This window comes from Entelurus aequoreus, linkage group LG07 (genome assembly GCF_033978785.1).
Source record: "Entelurus aequoreus isolate RoL-2023_Sb linkage group LG07, RoL_Eaeq_v1.1, whole genome shotgun sequence".
NCBI classification, from domain to species: domain Eukaryota; kingdom Metazoa; phylum Chordata; class Actinopteri; order Syngnathiformes; family Syngnathidae; genus Entelurus; species Entelurus aequoreus.
In genome coordinates, this window is record NC_084737.1 from 7,865,998 (window position 1) to 7,886,991 (window position 20,994).

The following is a 20,994-nucleotide window of genomic DNA, read 5'->3' on the forward strand; positions in this document are numbered from 1 at the left end:
AATAACCGGTCAATGGAAATCACCTGGCAACTTGTGCTGTTTGCTAGCATTTATCATATAAGAGTGAGCGGAGTCTTTGTTTTTACCCACAGTGCACTTTGTCGTTTCAGGGCAGTCCTACGAAATCATCATGCTTGATAATCGGAAAATCGGTGAACTCCCGGAAATCTCCGGTAAAATGGTGAAGGTATGTACTGTATTTTTCATAGTATAAGTCGCTCCGGAGTATAAGTCGCACCGGCCGAAAATGCATAATAAAGAAGGAAAAAAACATATATAAGTCGCACTGGAGTATAAGTCGCATTTTTTGGGGAAATGTATTTGATAAAAGCCAACACCAAGAATAGACATTTGAAAGGCAATTTAAAATAAATCAAGAATAGTGAACAACAGGCTGAATAAGTGTACGTTATATGAGGCATAAATAACCAACTGAGAAGGTGCCTGGTATGTTAACGTAACATATTATGGTAAGAGTCATTCAAATAACTATAACATATAGAACATGCTATACGTTTACCAAACAATCTGTCACTCCTAATCGCTAAATCCCATGAAAATCTTATACGTCTAGTCTCTTACGTGAATGAGATCAATAATATTATTTCATATTTTACGCTTATGTGTTAATCATTTCACACACAAGTCGCACCCCCTGCCAAACTATGAAAAAAACTGCGACTTATAGTCCGAAAAATACGGTAAGTCTTTTTGAAAGGGATCTTTTAGTTGCTATGTGCTCTTTAAATAAGTTATAGTAATGCTTAAAGTGCCCAAAATACTGTAAATGTTATACAGTAGGCACAGAAAGTACTCAGACCCCTTTAATTTTTCACTCTTGGATGCTTTGCTGCCATTTCCTAAAAACTAGAGCTGTCCGATAATATCGGACTGCCGATATAATCGGCCGATAAATGCTTTAAAATGTAATATCTGAAATGATCTGTATTGGTTTCAAAATTATCGGTATCGGTTTCAAAAAGTAAAATGTATGACTTTTTAAAACGCTGCTGTGTACACGGACGTAGGGAGAAGTACAGCACACCAATAAACCTTAAAGGCACTGCCTTTGCGTGCTGGCCCAGTCACATAATATCTACTGCTTTTCACACACACAAGTGAATGCAAGCCATACTTGGTCAACAGCCATACAGGTCACACTGAGGGTTGAGGCATAAACAAGTTTAACACTGTTACAAATATGCGCCACACTGTGAACCCACACCAAACAAGAATGACAAACACATTTCGGGAGAACATCCGCACCGTAACACAACATAAACACAGCAGAACAAATACCCAGAACCCCTTGCAGCACTAACTCTTCCGGGACGCTACAATATACACCCCCCGCTACCCCCTTCCTCCCCCACCTCAACCTCCTCATGCTCTCTCTTCTGGAGAGCATGTCCCAAATTCCAAGCTGCTGTTTTGAGGCACGTTAAAAAAAATAATGCACTTTGTGACTTCAATAATAAATATGGCAGTGCCATGTTGGCATTTTTTTCCATAACTTGAGTTGATTTATTTTGGAAAACCTTGTTACATTGTTTAATGCATCCAGCGGGGCATCACAACAAAATTAGGCATAATAATGTGTTAATTCCACGACTGTATATATCGGTATCGGTTGATATCGGAATCGGTAATTAAGAGTTGGACAATATCGGATATCGGCAAAAAAGCCATTATCGGAAATCTCTACTAAAAACATTGATTTTATTTTTCATGAATGTACACTCAGCACCCCATCCTGACAGAAAAAAACAGAAATGTAGACATTTTTGCACATTTATTAAAAATAAAAAAACTCAAAAATCACATGCACCGTATTTTTCGGACTGTAAGGCGCACTTATAATCCTTTCATTTTCTCAAAAATCGACAGCGCGCCTTATAGCCCGGTGCGCCTAATGCACGGCATAATTCTGGTTGTGCTTACCAACCTCAAAACAATTTTATTTGCTACATGGTGTAAAAAGTGTGACCAAGTAGATGGCAGTCACACAAGAGATATTCCAGTAAACGACACCAAAACTTTAAATGTTCCGTTGAAAATATAGAACATTACACACAGCACTCAAAAATCTGTCAAAATGTTTTAGTCTGACTTTGGTAAGCTATGAAGCCGCACCGCTTGATGGATTGTCAGCGCATTAAACATATGAGTATTATTATGGTGTGTATATAAGGACAGCAAAATGGCACTGTAGATGTTGCCCTCTAGTGGGTTCTTCGGACCACCACACACTGCCACGAGAGCCTGGATTTCAGGGTACAACACGGTTCTATTTGCATAAATGTTGAGAGCCTTTTGCTTTCCAGCAAAGTGTCTTTTTCTGAGTTCGTGTCTCTCTCTCTCTCGCTCTGGCTCCAACTCCAACCGCGTGTCTCATTCCGGCTGCTGCTAATAAAGGCGACAGGTGATTGGATAACAAGGCCCACCTGGGCCATCCACTCACCTGTCGCTGTCTTCGAAGCCGGTGTTGGCACACCCCGTTCCGCGGCAGGCCCGCAGGCCACGCCCCCCTCCACAGGCACCTATTAGCAGACATTATCTGGCATTTTGTTTTGCAATATTATGCAAAAGCAACTTTTCTTACCTTCTGGTGTGTATTTGAGATCTGTATAAGTCCTGAAAATGCGCGCGCGTCTGCCATTGTAGTCCGTGCCGACACGTAGTCGATAAGCTTCTTCTTTTTCTCCACCTTGTTATGGGACATTCATCTTCCGCTGTTGCCATTTAGGACGCACAGAAAAAGGAAAGACGTGTGTTTTTGATTTACAATGCAGGACAGAAAAGTGCAGTTTTCCTTTAAGAGGGATGGAAGCACATAAACCAAACCTTTACTATTGCCATTATTCAATTATTTACAATGTATTGAATTATTTTAAATAATTAGATAGTAGTTTTCTGATTATTGTAGTATATATACCAATAATATATAATATTATTATAATAAAAATAATATTCCATTAATATTTTATAAATATTAATTGTATATTAATAAATATAGAGTGTGAGAAGTATGAAGTACAAAGGGTTTCTTTCCATTGAGCGCTCACACGTGTAAAATTGCAGAGCATCATTCGCGTGGTGTTTCACGACCGGCGACTTCAGTACACGGAACACCAGCAGCTGGAGGGATGGCGCTGGAACAGGCCTGGGGATCGTATTCTGGACCTAGGTGAGTAGACCTGCAAAGTTTCTGAAACGACCTTAAGTGAAAAAAAATGACTCAATGGCATCCCCTATTCATATAAGCAAGTTATCCTATTTATGAGTGTGCGTCGGTGTGTTGCAGATATCCCCATGTCGGTCGGCATCGTGGACCCCCGAGTGAACCCCACCCAGCTTAACACTGTGGAATACCTTTGGGAACCGTCAAAGAGAACCTCTGTTTTCATCCAGGTAGCATGGACCTCCTGGGTTTTTCACTCACAAGCTTGTGACATTAAAAAAATGAACGTAGTTCGAGGAACCTCTGGGTTCCAAACAGTTCTTGTGAGTTGTACTGAACAGGACTGCTTAGTGTAAATGTGGTTTTGGACCCTGAAACAAACCTGGCTTACATACAGTACAGGCCAAAAGTTTGGACACACCTTCGCAATTTCAATGCATTTTCTTTATTTTCATCCAATCCAATCCACTTTATTTGTATAGCACATTTAAACAACATAAATGTTTCCAAAGTGCTGCACAACAATATTAAAAACAATATTCAAATATTATCCTTAGCTTCACCAATGACTGAATAAAAACAAAAAATAAATAGATATAAAAACAAATATGATTAAAAACTATTTTAAAGGGTAAAACCAATTAAAACAATAAATAGACATTTTAAAAACACAGAGGACCACACAACTCACGTAGTGTTAAAAGCCAAAGAATAAAAGTGACGAGACTTAAAACACTCCACTGTGGAACAGTTGGAACATGGAGGAGCAGAGTGTTCCAGAGCTTAGGGCCGACCACAGAGAGGGCCCTGTCTCCCCTGGTTTTAAAGGGAAACTTCGGTTTTTTTCAACCTGGGCCCTGTTTTCATAATTTTTTCTGTATATGTGAGTGCTGGATAAAACATTTTTTGAGGTCGCGCCAGTATTGAGCAGGGCAGGCAGCCTCCAGCCCAGCTAACGCTCGTACACAGGGCAACTGGCTCTCGTCAAAATTCGGCCTATAAACATGCATTTTTTTCACACTGACAGGCTCAGATAGTTACAATGAGTGTCCGACAACATACTAGAAAGGAGAAATTAACGTATGTCTCTACCTTTAGCTGGAGATCGCTGTTTTTTGCGAGCTGTGTCCAAATCTCACCACGCTACAAATCTCGTTCCGAAATCTCGCGATAACTCGCGACAAAACACCGGTGGAAAAACAGTTACCTGACTGAGGTGAAGAGAGCCATGACAGACAAACAAACAAACTTTTCTATAAAACTAAAATAACAGTCTTCGGTAATCCAACAGAAAATCACTTCAGTCATCTCTCTTCACCTCAGTCAGGTAACTGTTTTTCCACCGGTGTTTTGTCGCGAGTTATCGCGAGATTTCGGAACGAGATTTGTAGCGTGGTGAGATTTGGACACAGCTCGCAAAAAACAGCGATCTCCAGCTAAAGGTAGAGACATACGTTAATTTCTCCTTTCTAGTATGTTGTCGGACACTCATTGTAACTATCTGAGCCTGTCAGTGTGAAAAAAATGCATGTTTATAGGCCGAATTTTGACGAGAGCCAGTTGCCCTGTGTACGAGCGTTAGCTGGGCTGGAGGCTGCCTGCCCTGCTCAATACTGGCGCGACCTCAAAAAATGTTTTATCCAGCACTCACATATACAGAAAAAATTATGAAAACAGGGCCCAGGTTGAAAAAAACCGAAGTTTCCCTTTAAGTCTCGTCTTGGGCACCACACGCTGGAGTTGGCTCTCGGACCTCAGAGCGCGCGCAGGAGTGTACATTTGGATGAGGTCCGAGATATAATGAGGTGCTAGTCCATGTAAAGCTTTAAAAGCAAACAGCAAGATTCTAAAAAGTTGACTTTTTATTCATAGCAAAACTATGAATAAACACATGTGGAGTTATGTACTTAACAAAAAAAGGTAAAATAACTGAAAACATGTTTTATATTCTAGTTTCTTTAAAATAGCCACCCTTTGCTCTGAATACTGCTTTGAACACTCTTGGCATTCTCTGTATGAGCTTCAAGAGGTAGTCACCTGAAATGGTTTTCGCTTCACAGGTGTGCTTGAAGCTCATGGAGAGAATGCCAAGAGTGTGCAAAGCAGTAATCAGCGCAAAGGGTGACTATTTTGAAGACACTGGAATATAAAACATGTTTTCAGTTATTTCACCGCTACAACAAAGATGACGGGGAGAAGACGAAAAAGGTGAAATAACTGAAAACATGTTTTATATTCTACCGAAAACTGAAATCATCTTTTATATTCTAGTTTCTTCAAAATAGCCACCCTTTGCTGTGATTGCTGCTTTGCACACTCTTGGCATTCTCTGGATGAGCTTCAAGAGGTAGTCACATGAAATGGTTTTTACTTCACAGGTGTGCTTGAAACTCATGGAGAGAATGCCAAGAGTGTGCAAAGCAGTAATCAGAGCAAAGGGTGGCTATTTTGAAGAAACTGGAATACAAAACATGTTTTCAGTTATTTCACCTTTTTTTTGTTAAGTACATAACTCCACATGTATTCATTCAGTTGTGATGCCTTCAGTGGCAGTCTACAATGTAAATAGAGATGTCCGATAATGGCTTTTTTGCCGATATTTCGATATTGTCCAACTCTTAATTACCGATTCCGATATCAACCGATACCGATATATACAGTGGTGGAATTAACACATTATTATGCCTAATTTTGTTGTAATGCCCCGCTGGATGCATTAAACAATGTAACAAGGTTTTCCAAAATACATCAAATCAAGTTATGGAAGAAGATGCCAACATGGCACTGCCATATTTATTATTGAAGTCACAAAGTGCTTTTTTTTTTTAACATGCCTCAAAACAGCAGCTTGAAATTTGGGACATGCAAGCATGAGGAGGTTGAGGTGGGTGAGGGGGTGTGGGTTAGCGCGGGGTGTATATTGTAGCGTCCCGGAAGAGTTAGTGCTGCAAGGGGTTCTGAGTATTTGTTCTGTTGTGTTTATGTTGTGTTACGGTGCGGATGTTCTCCCGAAATGTGTTTGTCATTCTTGTTTGGTGTGGGTTCGCAGTGTGGCGCATATTTGTAACAGTGTTAAAGTTGTTTATACGGACACCCTCAGTGTGACCTGTATGGCTGTTGACCAAGTATTGCATTCACTTGTGTGTTTGAAAAGCCGTAGATATTATGTGACTGGGCCGGCACGCAAAGGCAGTGCCTTTAATGTTTATTGGCGCTCTGTACTTCTCCCTACGTCCGTGTACACAGCAGCGTTTTAAAAAGTCATAAATTTTACTTTTTGAAACCGATACCGATAATTTTGAAACCGATACTGATCATTTCCGATATTACATTTTAAAGCATTTATCGGCCGATAATATCGGCAGTCCGATATTGTTGGACATCTCTAGTAAATAGTCATGAAAATAAAGAAAACGCATTGACTGAGAAGGTGTGTCCAAACTTTTGGCCTGTACTGTACGTTAAGCTCGTGTTCAGGTTTCTGCTTTTGCTCACTCCTAGGTCCACTGCATCAGCACCGAGTTTACTATGCGCAAGCACGGCGGCGAGAAAGGCGTCCCTTTCCGCATCCAGATCGACACGTTCAAAGAGAACGAGGGCGGCGAGTACGCCGAGCACCTCCACTCCGCCTCCTGCCAGGTCAAAGTTTTCAAGGTGAGCAGAACGAACGCAGCCCGGAACCTCCACATTGTTGTTGTTGTGGCGTATGTGTCCGTGCTGTCAAGTGACCCTGGTGCGGTCCCTTGCAGCCTAAAGGTGCCGACCGAAAGCAGAAGACTGACCGGGAGAAGATGGAGAAGAGAGCGCCCCAGGAGAAGGAGAAGTACCAGCCATCGTATGAAACTACCATCCTAACTGAGGTTGGTGTATTATTCATCTTCAATAGATCAGAACTTTATTTGGAGCACAGCAGTACTGCTTTCACATGAAATGGTGGTTGCCAATATTATTGAACTCTCTTTCTCCTGGCTCTTGCTCCCATTGAACATTCAAGCTTCATTCCATCACTTCTGTTATGATGCATTGCATTTACACTCCTCCTCACCGCTTCATGCTTTCAATTTTGCAGCTCCACTGTCGCGGTTTTTAAGAATACACTACCGTTCAAAAATTTGGGGTCACATTGAAATGTCCTTATTTTTGAAGGAAAAGCACTGTACTTTTCAATGAAGATAACTTTAAACTAGTCTTAACTTTAAAGAAATACACTCTATACATTGCTAATGTGGTAAATGACTATTTTAGCTGCAAATATCTGGTTTTTGGTGCAATATCTACATAGGTGTATAGAGGCCCATTTCCAGCAACTATCACTCCAGTGTTCTAATGGTACAATGTGTTTGCTCATTGGCTCAGAAGGCTAATTGATGATTAGAAAACCCTTGTGCAATCATGTTCACACATCTGAAAACAGTTTAGCTTGTTACAGAAGCTACAAAACTGACCTTCCTTTGAGCAGATTGAGTTTCTGGAGCATCACATTTGTGGGGTCAATTAAACACTCAAAATGGCCAGAAAAAGAGAACTTTCATCTGAAACTCAACAGTCTATTCTTGTTCTTAGAAATGAAGGCTATTCCACAAAAATTTTTGGGTGACCCCAAACTTTTGAACGGTAGTGTATGTTTCCGTATTTTTTCTATAAATCCTTTAATTTTTTCAAAACTCGACAGTGCGCCTTATAACCCGTTGCGCCTAATGTACGGAATAATTTTGGTTGTGCCTACCGAGCTCATGGAGAGAATGCCAAGAGTGTGCAAAGCAGTAATCAGAGCAAAAGGTGGCTATTTTGAAGGAACTAGAATATAAAACTAGGGCTGCGACTAACGATTAATTTGATAATCGATTAATCTGTCGATTATTACTTTGATTAATAATCGGATAAAAGAGACAAACTACATTTCTATCCTTTCCAGTATTTTATTGGAAAAAAAACAGCATAGTGGCACCATACTTATTTTGATTATTGTTTCTCAGCTGTTTGTACATGTTGCAGTTTATAAATAAAGGTTTATAAAAAAAATACAAATAAATACAAATATTTGCCTCTGCGCATGCGCATAGCATGGATCCAACGAATCGATGACTAAATTAATCGCCAACTATTTTTATAATCGATTTTAATCGATTAGTTGTTGCAGCCCTACACTACCGTTCAAAAGTTTGGGTTCACATTGAAATGTCCTTATTTTTGAAGGAAAAACACTGTACTTTTCAATGAAGACAACTTTAAACTAGTCTTAACTTTAAAGAAATACACTCTATACATTGCTAATGTGGTAAATATTAATAATAATACTACCTGGGATTTATATAGTGCTTTTCTAAGTACCTAAAGTCGCTTTACATGTTAAAAACCCATCATTCATTCACACCTGGTGGTGGTAAGCTACTTTCGTAGCCACAGCTGCCCTGGGGTAGACTGACGGAAGCGTGGCTGCCAATTTGCACCTACGGCCCCTCCGACCACCACCTATCATTCATTCAACAAAATGTAAATGACTATTCTAGCTGCAAATGTCTGGTTTTTGGTGCAATATCTACATAGGTGTATAGAGGCCCATTTCCAGCAACTATCACTCCAGTGTTCTAATGGTACAATGTGTTTGCTCATTGGCTCAGAAGGCTAATTGATGATTAGAAAACCCTCGTGCAATCATGTTCACACATCTGAAAACAGTTTAGCTCGTTACAGAAGCTACAAAACTGACCTTCCTTTGAGCAGATTGAGTTTCTGGAGCATCACATTTGTGGGGTCAAATAAACACTCAAAATGGCCAGAAAAAGAGAACTTTCATCTGAAACTCGACAGTCTATTCTTGTTCTTAGAAATAAAGGCTATTCCACAAAATTGTTTGGGTGACCCCAAACTTTTGAACGGTAGTGTATGTTTCCGTATTTTTCTATAAATCCTTTAATTTTCTCAAAACTCGACAGTGCGCCTTATAACCCGTTGCGCCTAATTTACGGAATCAAAAGGTGGCTATTTTGAAGGAACTAGAATATAAAACTAGGGCTGCGACTAACGATTAATTTGATAATCGATTAATCTGTCGATTGTTACTTTGATTAATCGATTAATAATCGGATAAAAGAGACAAACTACATTTCTATCCTTTCCAGTATTTTATTGGAAAAAAACAGCATACTGGCACCATACTTATTTTGATTATTGTTTCTCAGCTGTTTGTACATGTTGCAGTTTATAAATAGAGGTTTATAAAAAAATAAAAATAAATACAAATAATTGCCTCTGCGCATGGGCATAGCATAGATCCAACGAATCGATGACTAAATTAATTGCCAACTATTTTTATAATCGATTTTAATCGATTTAATCGATTAGTTGTTGCAGCCCTAATATAAAACATGTTTTCAGTTTTGTCACCTTTTTTTGTTAAGTACATAACTCCACATGTAGGTAGAGATGTCCGATAATATCGGACTGCCGATAAATGCTTTAAAATGTAATATCAGAAATTATTGGTATCGGTTTCAAAAAATAAAATGTATGACTTTTTAAAACGCCGCTGTGTACACGGACGTAGGGAGAAGTACAGAGCGCCAATAAACATTAAAGGCACTGCCTTTGCGTGCCGGCCCAGTCACATAATATCTACGGCTTTTCACACACACAAGTGAATGCAAGGCCTACTTGGTCCACAGCCATACAGGTCACACTGAGGGTGTCCGTATAAACAACTTCAACACTGTTACAAATATGCGCCACACTGTGAACCCACACCAAACAAGAATGACAAACACATTTTGGGAGAACATCCGCACCGTAACACAACATAAACACAACAGAACAAATACCCAGAATCCCCTGCAGCACTAACTCTTCCGGGACGCTACAATATACACCCCCCGCTACTCCCTACCCCCACCTCAAACCCCCCCCCCCGCTCACTTCAACCTCCTCATGCTCTCTCAGGGAGAGCATGTCCCAAATTCCAAGCTGCTGTTTTGAGGCATGTTATAAAAAGATAATGCACTTTGTGACTTCAATAATAAATATGGCAGTGCCATGTTGGCATTTTTTTCCATAACTTGAGTTGATTTATTTTGGAAAACCTTGTTGCATTGTTTAATGCCTCCAGCGGGGCATCACAACAAAATTAGGCATAATAATGTGTTAATTCCACGACTGCATATATCGGTATCAGTTGATATCGGAATCGGTAATTAAGAGTTGGACAATATCGGAATATCGGATATCGGCAAAAAAGCCATTATCGGACATCTCTAGAATATAAAACATGTTTTCAGTGTTTTCACCTTTTTTTGTTAAGTACATAACTCCACATGTGTTCATTCATAGTTTTGATGTGACAATCTACAATGTAAATAGTCATGAAAATAAAGAAAACACATGTGTCCAAGCGTTTAGCCAGTACTGTATATATATTATTGATAATGCATTGATTTGTAATCAGAATATGCAAAGGGGATTTAAAATAAATAAAATAAAACACGAGCAAGGGGCCACACTTTAAAGCCCCAAGATGGCTCCTGAAACTTCTTCATTTTCCTTCCAGTGTTCTCCCTGGCCTGAGATTACCTACGTCAACAACTCCCCGTCACCCGCCTTCAACAGCACACCCAGCAGCTTCCCAGTCGCAGAAGGGTAAATAAAAAAATAAAAAAACGTCCCTTCCCTCTTCCCGCTCGCCAATAACACCTCCGTCCGTGTCTTCCGGTCCTGTTTAGAAACACTTCACCAAACCACCAAGCGCCTGAGCCTGTCGTTCAGGTAGCGGATGTAAGTACAAGCGCCGTCTGCACCATCAAAGGCTCACATGCTAGTATTTTTCACCACTTGCAGTATCAGAAGCCCCTCAATTAGTGTATGGAAGAACATCTAAAAGGATGCTGGAATGGACTTTGAAAGTACTTTTAGTAGAAACAACATTTTTTGTGTGTGTAGCTTTAATGCTAATAAGCTGAGTTTGTCTTCCAAAAAGCACTATAGTGTACTTCATCCACTTTTGACATATACACAGGAACTGTGCACTTGTCCAATGTAATAGATGTCATATCAGTGTTACCCATAAACTGCCAAGATACCTGTGGCGGTGGGGGCGTGGCTATGGGCGTGGTCACCATGACATCATCGGGTAATTTGCATAATTTACTACAATGATATGATTTTCTCTAAAAAGGCTCAAAAAATGTATACTTACTAATTAATAATAACAGTTTTGTTTTAAACGTCCATCAATTCCATACATCCATCCATTTTACAATATAATTACAACACTTTATGTACATATTTATATACAGATTTGAACAATAAGTTATTCACTGAAATATATTTATTAATTGTGGTTCTTACAAAAAATATATCTTATAAAAATATAAAAGCTAAAAGGTCTCTTAAAGCTCTGCCCCTTTAATTAGTGCATACTAAATAATTTAACTTTAGCCTACTACTACAACCATATTATTTACCAGCAACATAAAGTGAAACAGAGGCAGAGGTGTCCTGCCACATTCAGTAACAAATAAACAGAAAACAGTAGTGGTCAAATACAAATAAGGCAACAAGAGAAGTATCCTACACTTCTCTTTTGTAAAGTAAATCTGAACAGCCTATATGGGCATCTACATCAACTATATGATTTGCCTGAGAAGCTGGACAGGACAAAAAAATTAAAGATTTTTATTTTTTTTATTTGTGGCGGACATAATTCTTTCGTGGCGGGCCACCACAAATAAATTAATTTGTGGGAAACACTGTCATAGTATTAACTACTGTGTTGATTCAAGAGTGATATATTTTTCCAAGACATTGGTCTTAAAGTGTTGTTTAAATGTGTGAATGGAACTGGAACATTTTAAGGAATCATTTGGTCTCATAAAAATAACGACAATAATGTTGTTTATCGGCAAAAATGTGTAGGTCAGTATATCGTCAAGCACAGTTTATGGGCCCAGACCTAATTGCACATTCATCTCTGTACACTCGACACCAGTGATTCTCAAACTGTAGTGTAAAGGTGTCAAAGTCCTTTTCTCTGAGGGCCACATTGCAGTTGTGTTTGGGCCCCAGAGGGCCGCTTCTAACCGTATATACTATTATTACGCACATTTTTTATGCATTTTATTAGTGGATTTTTTTTTAAACTAAAAAAGTATATTTTATTATTTGTTTGCTTTATTTAACTTGGAGATTTAGCTTTACATTCCATTCGTCAATTAGTGGATTTTTTAAAAACTAAAACGTAAAAACAATATGGTAAGTGGCAACAATTTCACCTCAAAATGTGGTGTATATTCCTGTAAATTGAAAAACTACTGCTGTTTTTATGGTTTAAAAAGGCAGCTCAGTTGCCAGAATTTTACTGTAAAATTGACATTGTTTTTTTACTGTAAATTTTAAAAAATGCAATTTTACAGTAACATTTTTTTTTACCGCAAATCAACAACTGTAGATTTTTCGCTGTATTATTGTAAATGCCAAAACTGCACCACAGTTTATTACAGTAGAAAAGTACCGTACTGTTTTTTTTTCATTTAGAGAAAAATGTTGTAAAAACCACAGTCAATTTCACAATTTTACCTTGAAATCTATCGCTACTTTTACATTGCACAATTTGATGGATAACTTGCTTTGAAATCATTATTATTAGTATTTTTTTCTATTTTAAAAGATGGTTTGAATGTTTGATCATATATTTTTGCATAATTAGACTATTTAAGTTAACATAATTTGCGATTACATGGAGTAAAAAACATTTTTTTCCCCCAAAATAGAAAGGAAGAATACATTTAGTAAGAAAAGTTACAGTACTTTATTGATACATATTATTTCCAGGCTTTCGAGGGCCAAATAAAATGAAGTGGCGGGCCACATCTGGCCCCCGGGCCTTGAGTTTGACACCTGTGATCTAGTGGCACACAGGCTCCTTCTAATGGTACGCCAAAAAATCACTTGATTAAAGTACAGTGTTTTATTTATATACAGTGTTACAGTTCAAACTGTGTATAATATTACTGTGGCCAAAAATATGAAATATGCTTGTTAAAAAAGCAAAACTCTGCTTTGTTTTTAATGAACACTTACACTACCGTTCAAAAGTTTGGGGTCACATTGAAATGTCCTTTTTTTTGAAGGAAAAGCACTGTACTTTTCAATGAAGATAACTTTAAACTAGTCTTAACTTTAAAGAAATACACTCTATATATTGCTAATGTGGTAAATGACTATTCTAGCTGCAAATGTCTGGTTTTTGGTGCAATATCTACATAGGTGTATAGAGGCCCATTTCCAGCAACTATCACTCCAGTGTTCTAATGGTACAATGTGTTTGCTCATTGGCTCAGAAGGCTAATTGATGATTAGAAAACCCTTGTGCAATCATGTTCACACATCTGAAAACAGTTTAGCTCGTTACAGAAGCTACAAAACTGACCTTCCTTTGAGCAGATTGAGTTTCTGGAGCATCACATTTGTGGGGTCAATTAAACGCTCAAAATGGCCAGAAAAAGAGAACTTTCATCTGAAACTCGACAGTCTATTCTTGTTCTTAGAAATGAAGGCTATTCCACAAAATTGTTTGGGTGACCCCAAACTTTTGAACGGTAGTGTAGGTCTAATACGCTACTGTATCATCATCATCATCATCAGGCCCGTCAGTCGTAACGACTATGGAAACTGCGCCAGTCCAGAGGTCAAGTTTAAACTCAGCGACAACGCTACTGTATAATGTTGGTGATTATAGTGGTACTTGGAGAGGTACGTTTTTTCTGAGTGGACAATGTTTGAAAACCACTGCTTTACACAATATGTGCATTGCCACCTTCTCTCCACATTTTAAAATTATTTTTATAATATTTTTTGTACATATTTTTAATTTCTTTATTTTTCATTATACATCTCAAATCTTTCTGTACACAATGTGCACATTGCCACTTCTTTACACTTGTTTTGTTCATTTATTTAAATTTTGTATTTATTTTTTGTTGTATTTACTTTCTTTATATACATCTTAAATTAGTCTTTTAACTTTTGTATTATTACCTTCTTTCTGTACTGTACGCGGCACAAGTGTGGCCTAACAAATCATTTCATTGTACGGATGAAACATGTTTTTATTGTGCACATAACAAACTATTTGAACCATGATCCTGCAGGGGACCATTTACAGAATGGCAGTCAGTAGAGCAAAGCTTGCGATGATGTACTTCCTGCCTGTATTTGTCTTTTAATATGTTTTTTTCCCCTGCTGCTTTCTTCTCAAGAATTTGTTGCCCGCGACGACGCCACAAGACGCACAACAGTGGCTTCTCCGAAACCGCTTCTCGCCCTTCTGTCGTCTCTTCACTAACTTCTCAGGTAGATCTTCATGTTTTTGTCTGTTCTTGTTTCATTTTAAGAGCGCTTCCAACAGGACTGCAATCTATATGCAGGTGTTGGATGACGCAATGTCTGACTTCAAAACACGGATCTGATCCCGTGTGTCAAAAAGCAGAGTTACAATGCTGTCTACTGGATAGCAGGATGCAAGGGGAGCATTTTATTTAGACATACCGTATTTTTCGGACTTAAAGTCGCAATTTTTTTCATAGTTTGGCCGGGGGTGCGACTTATACTCAGGAGCGACTTATGTGTGAAATGATTAACACATTAGCGTAAAATATCAAATAATATTATTTATCTCATTGACGTAAGAGACTAGACGTATAAGATTTCATGGGATTTAGCGATTAGGAGTGACAGATTGTTTGGTAAACGTATAGCATGTTCTATATGTTATAGTTATTTGAATGACTCTTACCATAATATGTTACGTTAACATACCAGGCACCTTCTCAGTTGGTTATTTATGCCTCATATAACATACACTTATTCAGCCTGTTGTTCACTATTCTTTATTTATTTTAAATTGCCTTTCAAATGTCTATTCTTGGTGTTGGCTTTTATCAAATAAATTTCCCAAAAAAATGCGACTTATACTCCAGTGTGACTTATATGTTTTTTTCCTTCTTTATTATGCATTTTCGGCCGGTGCGACTTATACTCCGGAGCGACTTATACTCTGAAAAATACAGTACTTACTATTGTACTACTGTAAATGTGTATTTCAATACTTTTCTAAATAAAGGGGACCACAAATAATTGGCATTATTTACTTTATTTTAAGAAATGTTAGGGTACATGAAACATATGTTTATTATTGTAATTTAGTCCTTAAATAAAATAGTGAACATACTAGACAACTTGTCTTTTAGTAGTAAGTAAACAAACAAAGACTCCTAATTAGTCTGCTGACATATGCAGTAACATATTGTGTCATTTATACACCTATTATTTTGTCAACATTATAAAGGACAATCTGTAAAAATGGATGATTAATCTACTTGTTCATTTACTGTTAATATCTGCTTTTTTTCAGTTTCAACATTTTCTATCTACACTTCTGTTAAAATGTAATAATCACTTATTTTTCTCTTCTTTGATACTTTACATTAGTTTTGGATGATACCACACATTTAGGTATGGATCCGATACCACGTAGTTACAGGGTCATACATTGGTCATATTTAAAGTCCTCATGTGTCCAGGGATGCATTTACTGAGTTTATAAACATAATATGAATTTTTAAAAAAGGAAAAAATATTTTGTGACGATAAAAATATATCGATGTAATCATAGTAGTATCAGCTAGATACGCTATTGTACTTGATATCATTACAGTAGATGTTAGGTGTAGATCCACCCATGGCATTTGTTTACATTGTGACGGCGGTGAGCTATTGTATCCTCCTACAGTGTGTAGTGAAGCATGCTTAGCTATTCCTCGTCCTGCAGTGATAATGTTACTTGTAAGAAACTCACTTTATTTGTCGCCATGGAGGCGAGGATTAGTGATTTAGAAGTAGCTAAAACACTGCAGACTGCAGATGGATGTTAGCTGCTAGCTAGCTAGCCATGTCTTAAAGCACCTCTTCCTGAGGGTGTTTCAGTGTTATAACTTCACCTTTATCTTTACTTTTTACACCAAAATGCGCCCATTCTCCCTTTTCTGTCCATACACTGTGTCTGCTTGTAAGTACTCCGTGTGTGTGCGCTGCCGAACACGCTCCTCTGCTCGTAAAACCTGCAATGTCACCACGTGACGACGACGCGCCGGTACTTTTCAAACAGAGTATAGTACCCTTTTTGATTCATTAGTACCGCCATACTATACCCTAATATATATATATATATATACACACACACACACACACACACACACGCACACGCACGCACACAAACACACACAGAAACCTTTGTGTTATTTGTAGTTATTAGTGTCAACTAGTTGCTGTTTTTCTTGCCCTGGGGCCTCACATCCTGACATAACAGGTAGAGCAAAATCTTATTACTTGCGGTCCATAAGCACACATTACTGTTACAACATTATTACACATCAGGACCTGCGAAAATTGCCATCTAATAAAAAAAAAAAAACTCAAAATTGCGCTCTAGCGCCCCCTAGGAAAAAACAAAAACAAACTGCCTGTAACTCCCACTAGGAAGGTCGTAGAGACATGAAACAAAAACCTCTATGTAGGTCTCACTTAGACCTACATTTCATAATTTAACATCCTCGGGCAAAAACCAACAGGAAGTTGGCAATTTCCCCTTCAAGACAAAAATTTACTAAAAACACTCATTTTTGCCTCTTTGAGCTGTAATTTGACCCCCTTAAAATACTTCAAAACTCACCAAACTTCTCACACACATCAGGACTGGTGGAAATTGCGATCTAATAAAAAAACGAACCCCAAAACTCAAAATTGCGCTCCAGCGCAATTTTTGAATAAAACAGAGACAAAACTGCTCCTCAGAGGAAAACACAGACAAAACTGCTTGTAACTTCCGGTAGGAACGTCTTAAAGACGAAACAAAAACCTCTATGTAGGTCTCACTTAGACCTACATTTCATAGATTGACATCCTTCAGCAAAAATCAACAGGAAGTTTGATATCCCCCCTTCAAAACAACATTTTTGTAAAAAGCGGTCACCAAACATCAAACATTATCTCCTGTGAGCGTGTTTGTCGTTTCGGCTTCAAACTACTACAGGAGAGAGATTGAACCCTTCTGATTGACGGATACTCAAAGAGTTTTGATAAGTGCTACGGTTTTGATTTTACGAGCCTTCAAAGAAAAGAACCACTGTGCCGCAGCACCTAGGAAAAAAACACAGACACAGCTTCCTCTAACTCCCAGTACGAATATCGTAGAGACATAAAACAAAAACCTCTATGTAGGTCTTACTTAGAGCTAGATTTCATACACTGACATCCTTCAGCAAAAATCAACAGGAAGTTGGCAATCCCCCCTTCAAAACAAAATTTTCATAAAAACACTCATTTTTGCCTCTTTGAGCTGTAATTTGACCCCCTTAAAATACTTCAAAACTCACCAAACTTTTTACACACATCAGGACTGGCGGAAATTGCGATCTAATAAAAAAACCGAACCCCAAAACTCAAAATTGCGCTCTAGCGCCCCCCAGGAATAAAACACAGACAAAACTGCTTGTAACTTCCGGTAGGAACGTCTTAGAGACATGAAACAAAAACCTCTATGTAGGTCTCACTTAGACCTACATTTCATAGATTGACATCCTTCAGCAACTAGCACCTGCCAAATATGCGGGCCCGACCAACGCTGCTTGCAGCTTTAATTTTACATATTTTTTAAATGTACCTATTCATTAATAACACATTTCTGCATGTTTATAATACATTATTTTGTAAATGTGTTAATGTATCGTTTATTATACGTTTATAAATTTACCAATTTGTCATTTATTCTTTTTTTCGCATTATTATCACAAATGTATTTACAAATACTGACATGCCGACTGCAGTCTCTCAAAAAAAATAGTATCTTTATTTGTAAGTCCGAGGTGTTTTTCCTACAGGAGCGGACCTGTTGAAGCTGACCAGGGAGGATGTGATTCAGATCTGCGGCCCGGCAGACGGTATTCGGCTCTTCAATGCACTAAAGGGACGGTGAGTAGTACCGTTTAGCACCAGCCACATTTGTAAGTGACGAAAAGGTTCAAGCAAAGACACACAGGATCTTCCAAAAAGTACCGTAGTTTTACTTTACACGTGTCTCCCATGATCAACAGGGTGGTACGACCCAGGCTGACCATCTACGTGTGCCAGGAGTCTCAGCAAACCAAACACGAGAACGGCGACGCCGCCAACAACACCTTCTTCAGTCAGTGCACATTTTTTGATTCTTTTGGTACATTAATAAATAGAAAGGAACACATCCAAAAGGAATATTCCCTTATTACAATTCAGTTTTCTTTGTGATGGCAGAAAATAATACTTTTTGACATTATCCGTTAGCCACTGATTATGCTTAGGTAACGTTAGTCTAGCTAACATTACTGCAGTCCTGGTTGACATAAGAGGTAACGTTAATTTAGCCTAAAGGCTACAAGTGAGCAGATATGGAAATAAACCAGCAACAGTTAACGTTAGTTCCTCACCGGCACGATCACTGGGACTGCAGGTTGAAGCAGAGGAAGAGGGGCGTGCTTCGTCATCTTTGTCGCTGCTTCTCCACGACAATTTTCTCCAACCTTCAGGTTATGTACGGCCTGAACATGTTTGTTGTACTGCTCCCCTTACAGGAAAGCGAAGCCTGGCAATAATCGCAGATAGCCGCTTCCTCCTCGTATTCCTTAGTAAAGTGAAGCCATGCCTTGGAGCGGTTTTTTCCGGTCCATTGTTGTTGCTGCTTCTGTATCTGCCGCCCAATGACTGAGCGACGTCATTTCCTGTGACGTGCCACAGGACATTTCCTGGGACACGGGATTTGTTCCCAGGGATTCGAATAAAGAACCAAATATTTTTCTTTACTATAGTGTAGAGATGTCTGACAATATCGGACTGCCGATATTATTGGCCGATAAATGCTTTAAAATGTAATATCGGAAATTATCGGTATCGGTTTCAAAAAGTAAAATGTATGACTTTTTAAAACGTCGCTGTGTACACGGACGTAGGGAGAAGTACCGAGCGCCAATAAACCTTAAAGGCACTGCCTTTGCGTGCCGGCCCAGTCACATAATATCTACGGCTTTTCACGCACACAAATGAATGCAAGGCATACTTGGTCAACAGCCATACAAGTCACACTGAGGGTGGCCGCATAAACAAGTTTAACACTGTTACAAATATGCGCCACACTGTGAACCCACACCAAACAAGAATGACAAACACATTTCGGGAGAACATCCGCACCGTGACACAACATAAACGCAACAGAACAAATACCCAGAACCCCTTGCAGCACTAACTCTTCCAGGACGCTACAATATACACCCCCCGCTACCTCTTACCCCCCCCCCCTCAACCCCGCCAACCTCAACCTCCTCATGCTCCCTCAGGGAGAGCATGTCCCAAATTCCAAGCTGCTGTTTTGAGGCATGTTAAAAAAAATAATGCACTTTGTGACTTCAATAATAAATATGGCAGTGCCATGTTGGCATTTTTTTTTCCATAACTTGAGTTGATTTATTTTGGAAAACCTTGTTACATTGTTTAATGCATCCAGTGTGGCATCACAACAAAATTAGGCATAATAATGTGTTCATTGCACAACTGTATATATATCGGTATCGGTTGATATCGGAATCGGTAATTAAGAGTTGGACAATATCGGATATCGGCAATAAAGCCATTATCGGACATCTCTACTACAGTGGCTTCGATAACTGGAACCGTTTCTCAAAAAGGGATTTGAATCCATGAAATTGGTTCTTTTCTTATCGAACAATCGGGAGAACCGGTTTTCAAAGGTCATCCCTAATTAGGAGTGCAATGGAATAGGAAACGTGTGGCGATAATGGACCGTATGGATTATGGGTGTGGGAAAAAATCGATCTGAATTCGAATTGCGATCCTTACATTGTGCGATTCAGAGTCCATTCTCATTTTTTATTTATTTATTTATTTATTTGTAAATGTTTTTATTTTTATTTATTTATGTATTTTTTTAATTAATCAATCCAACAAAACAATACACAGCAATACCACAACAATGCAATCCAATTCCAAAAGCAAGCCGACCCAGCAACACTCAGAACTGCAATAAACAGAGCAATTGAGAGGAGACACAAACACGACACAGAGCAAACCAAAATTAGTGAAACAAAAATGAATATTATCAACAACAGTATCAATATTAGTTAATATTTCAACATAGCAGTGATTAAAAATCCCTCATTGACATTATCATTAGACATTTATAAAAAATAAGTAAAAAAGAACAATAATGTCACAGCGGATTACACTTGCATCGCATCTCATAAGCTTGACAACACACTGTGTCCAATATTTTCACAAAGATAAAATAAGTCATATTTTTGGTTCATTTAATAGTTAAAACAAATGTACATTATTGCAATCAGTTGATAAAACATTGTCCTTTACAATTATAAAAGCTTTTTACAAAAATCTACTACATGTCAGCAGACTGGGGTAGATCCTGCTGAAATCTATTTATTGAATGAATAGAGAATCCTTTTGAATTGGAAAAAAAATCGATTTTGAATCGAATCGTGACCCCAAGAATCGATATTGAATCCAATGTTGTTTTTGACAACCATCTTACATTTAGTCTTAGTCTTAGTCTTTTGGACTAAAATGCTTATTAGTTTTAGTCACATTTTAGTCACTTTTATATGTGATAGTTTTAGTCCAGTTTTAGTCGACGAAAACTCAAAAGAGTTTTAGTCTAGTTTTAGTTGATGAAAAGTCAAAAAGGTTTTAGTCTAGTTTTAGTCCAAAAA

General features: G+C 38.3%; 1 protein-coding gene across 1 annotated transcript in view; it reads left to right on the forward strand.

The window, feature by feature from the left end:
- Positions 1-20,994, forward strand: part of tfcp2 (transcription factor CP2) — a 41,556-nt gene that overhangs the window by 12,121 nt on the left and 8,441 nt on the right. The window contains exons 4-13 of the mRNA XM_062052525.1: positions 111-187; positions 3,082-3,187; positions 3,305-3,411; positions 6,683-6,835; positions 6,931-7,041; positions 10,722-10,810; positions 10,894-10,945; positions 14,428-14,521; positions 18,106-18,196; positions 18,319-18,410. Coding sequence (XP_061908509.1) covers positions 111-187; positions 3,082-3,187; positions 3,305-3,411; positions 6,683-6,835; positions 6,931-7,041; positions 10,722-10,810; positions 10,894-10,945; positions 14,428-14,521; positions 18,106-18,196; positions 18,319-18,410 — 972 coding nt within the window. The remainder of the gene's footprint in view (positions 1-110; positions 188-3,081; positions 3,188-3,304; positions 3,412-6,682; positions 6,836-6,930; positions 7,042-10,721; positions 10,811-10,893; positions 10,946-14,427; positions 14,522-18,105; positions 18,197-18,318; positions 18,411-20,994) is intronic.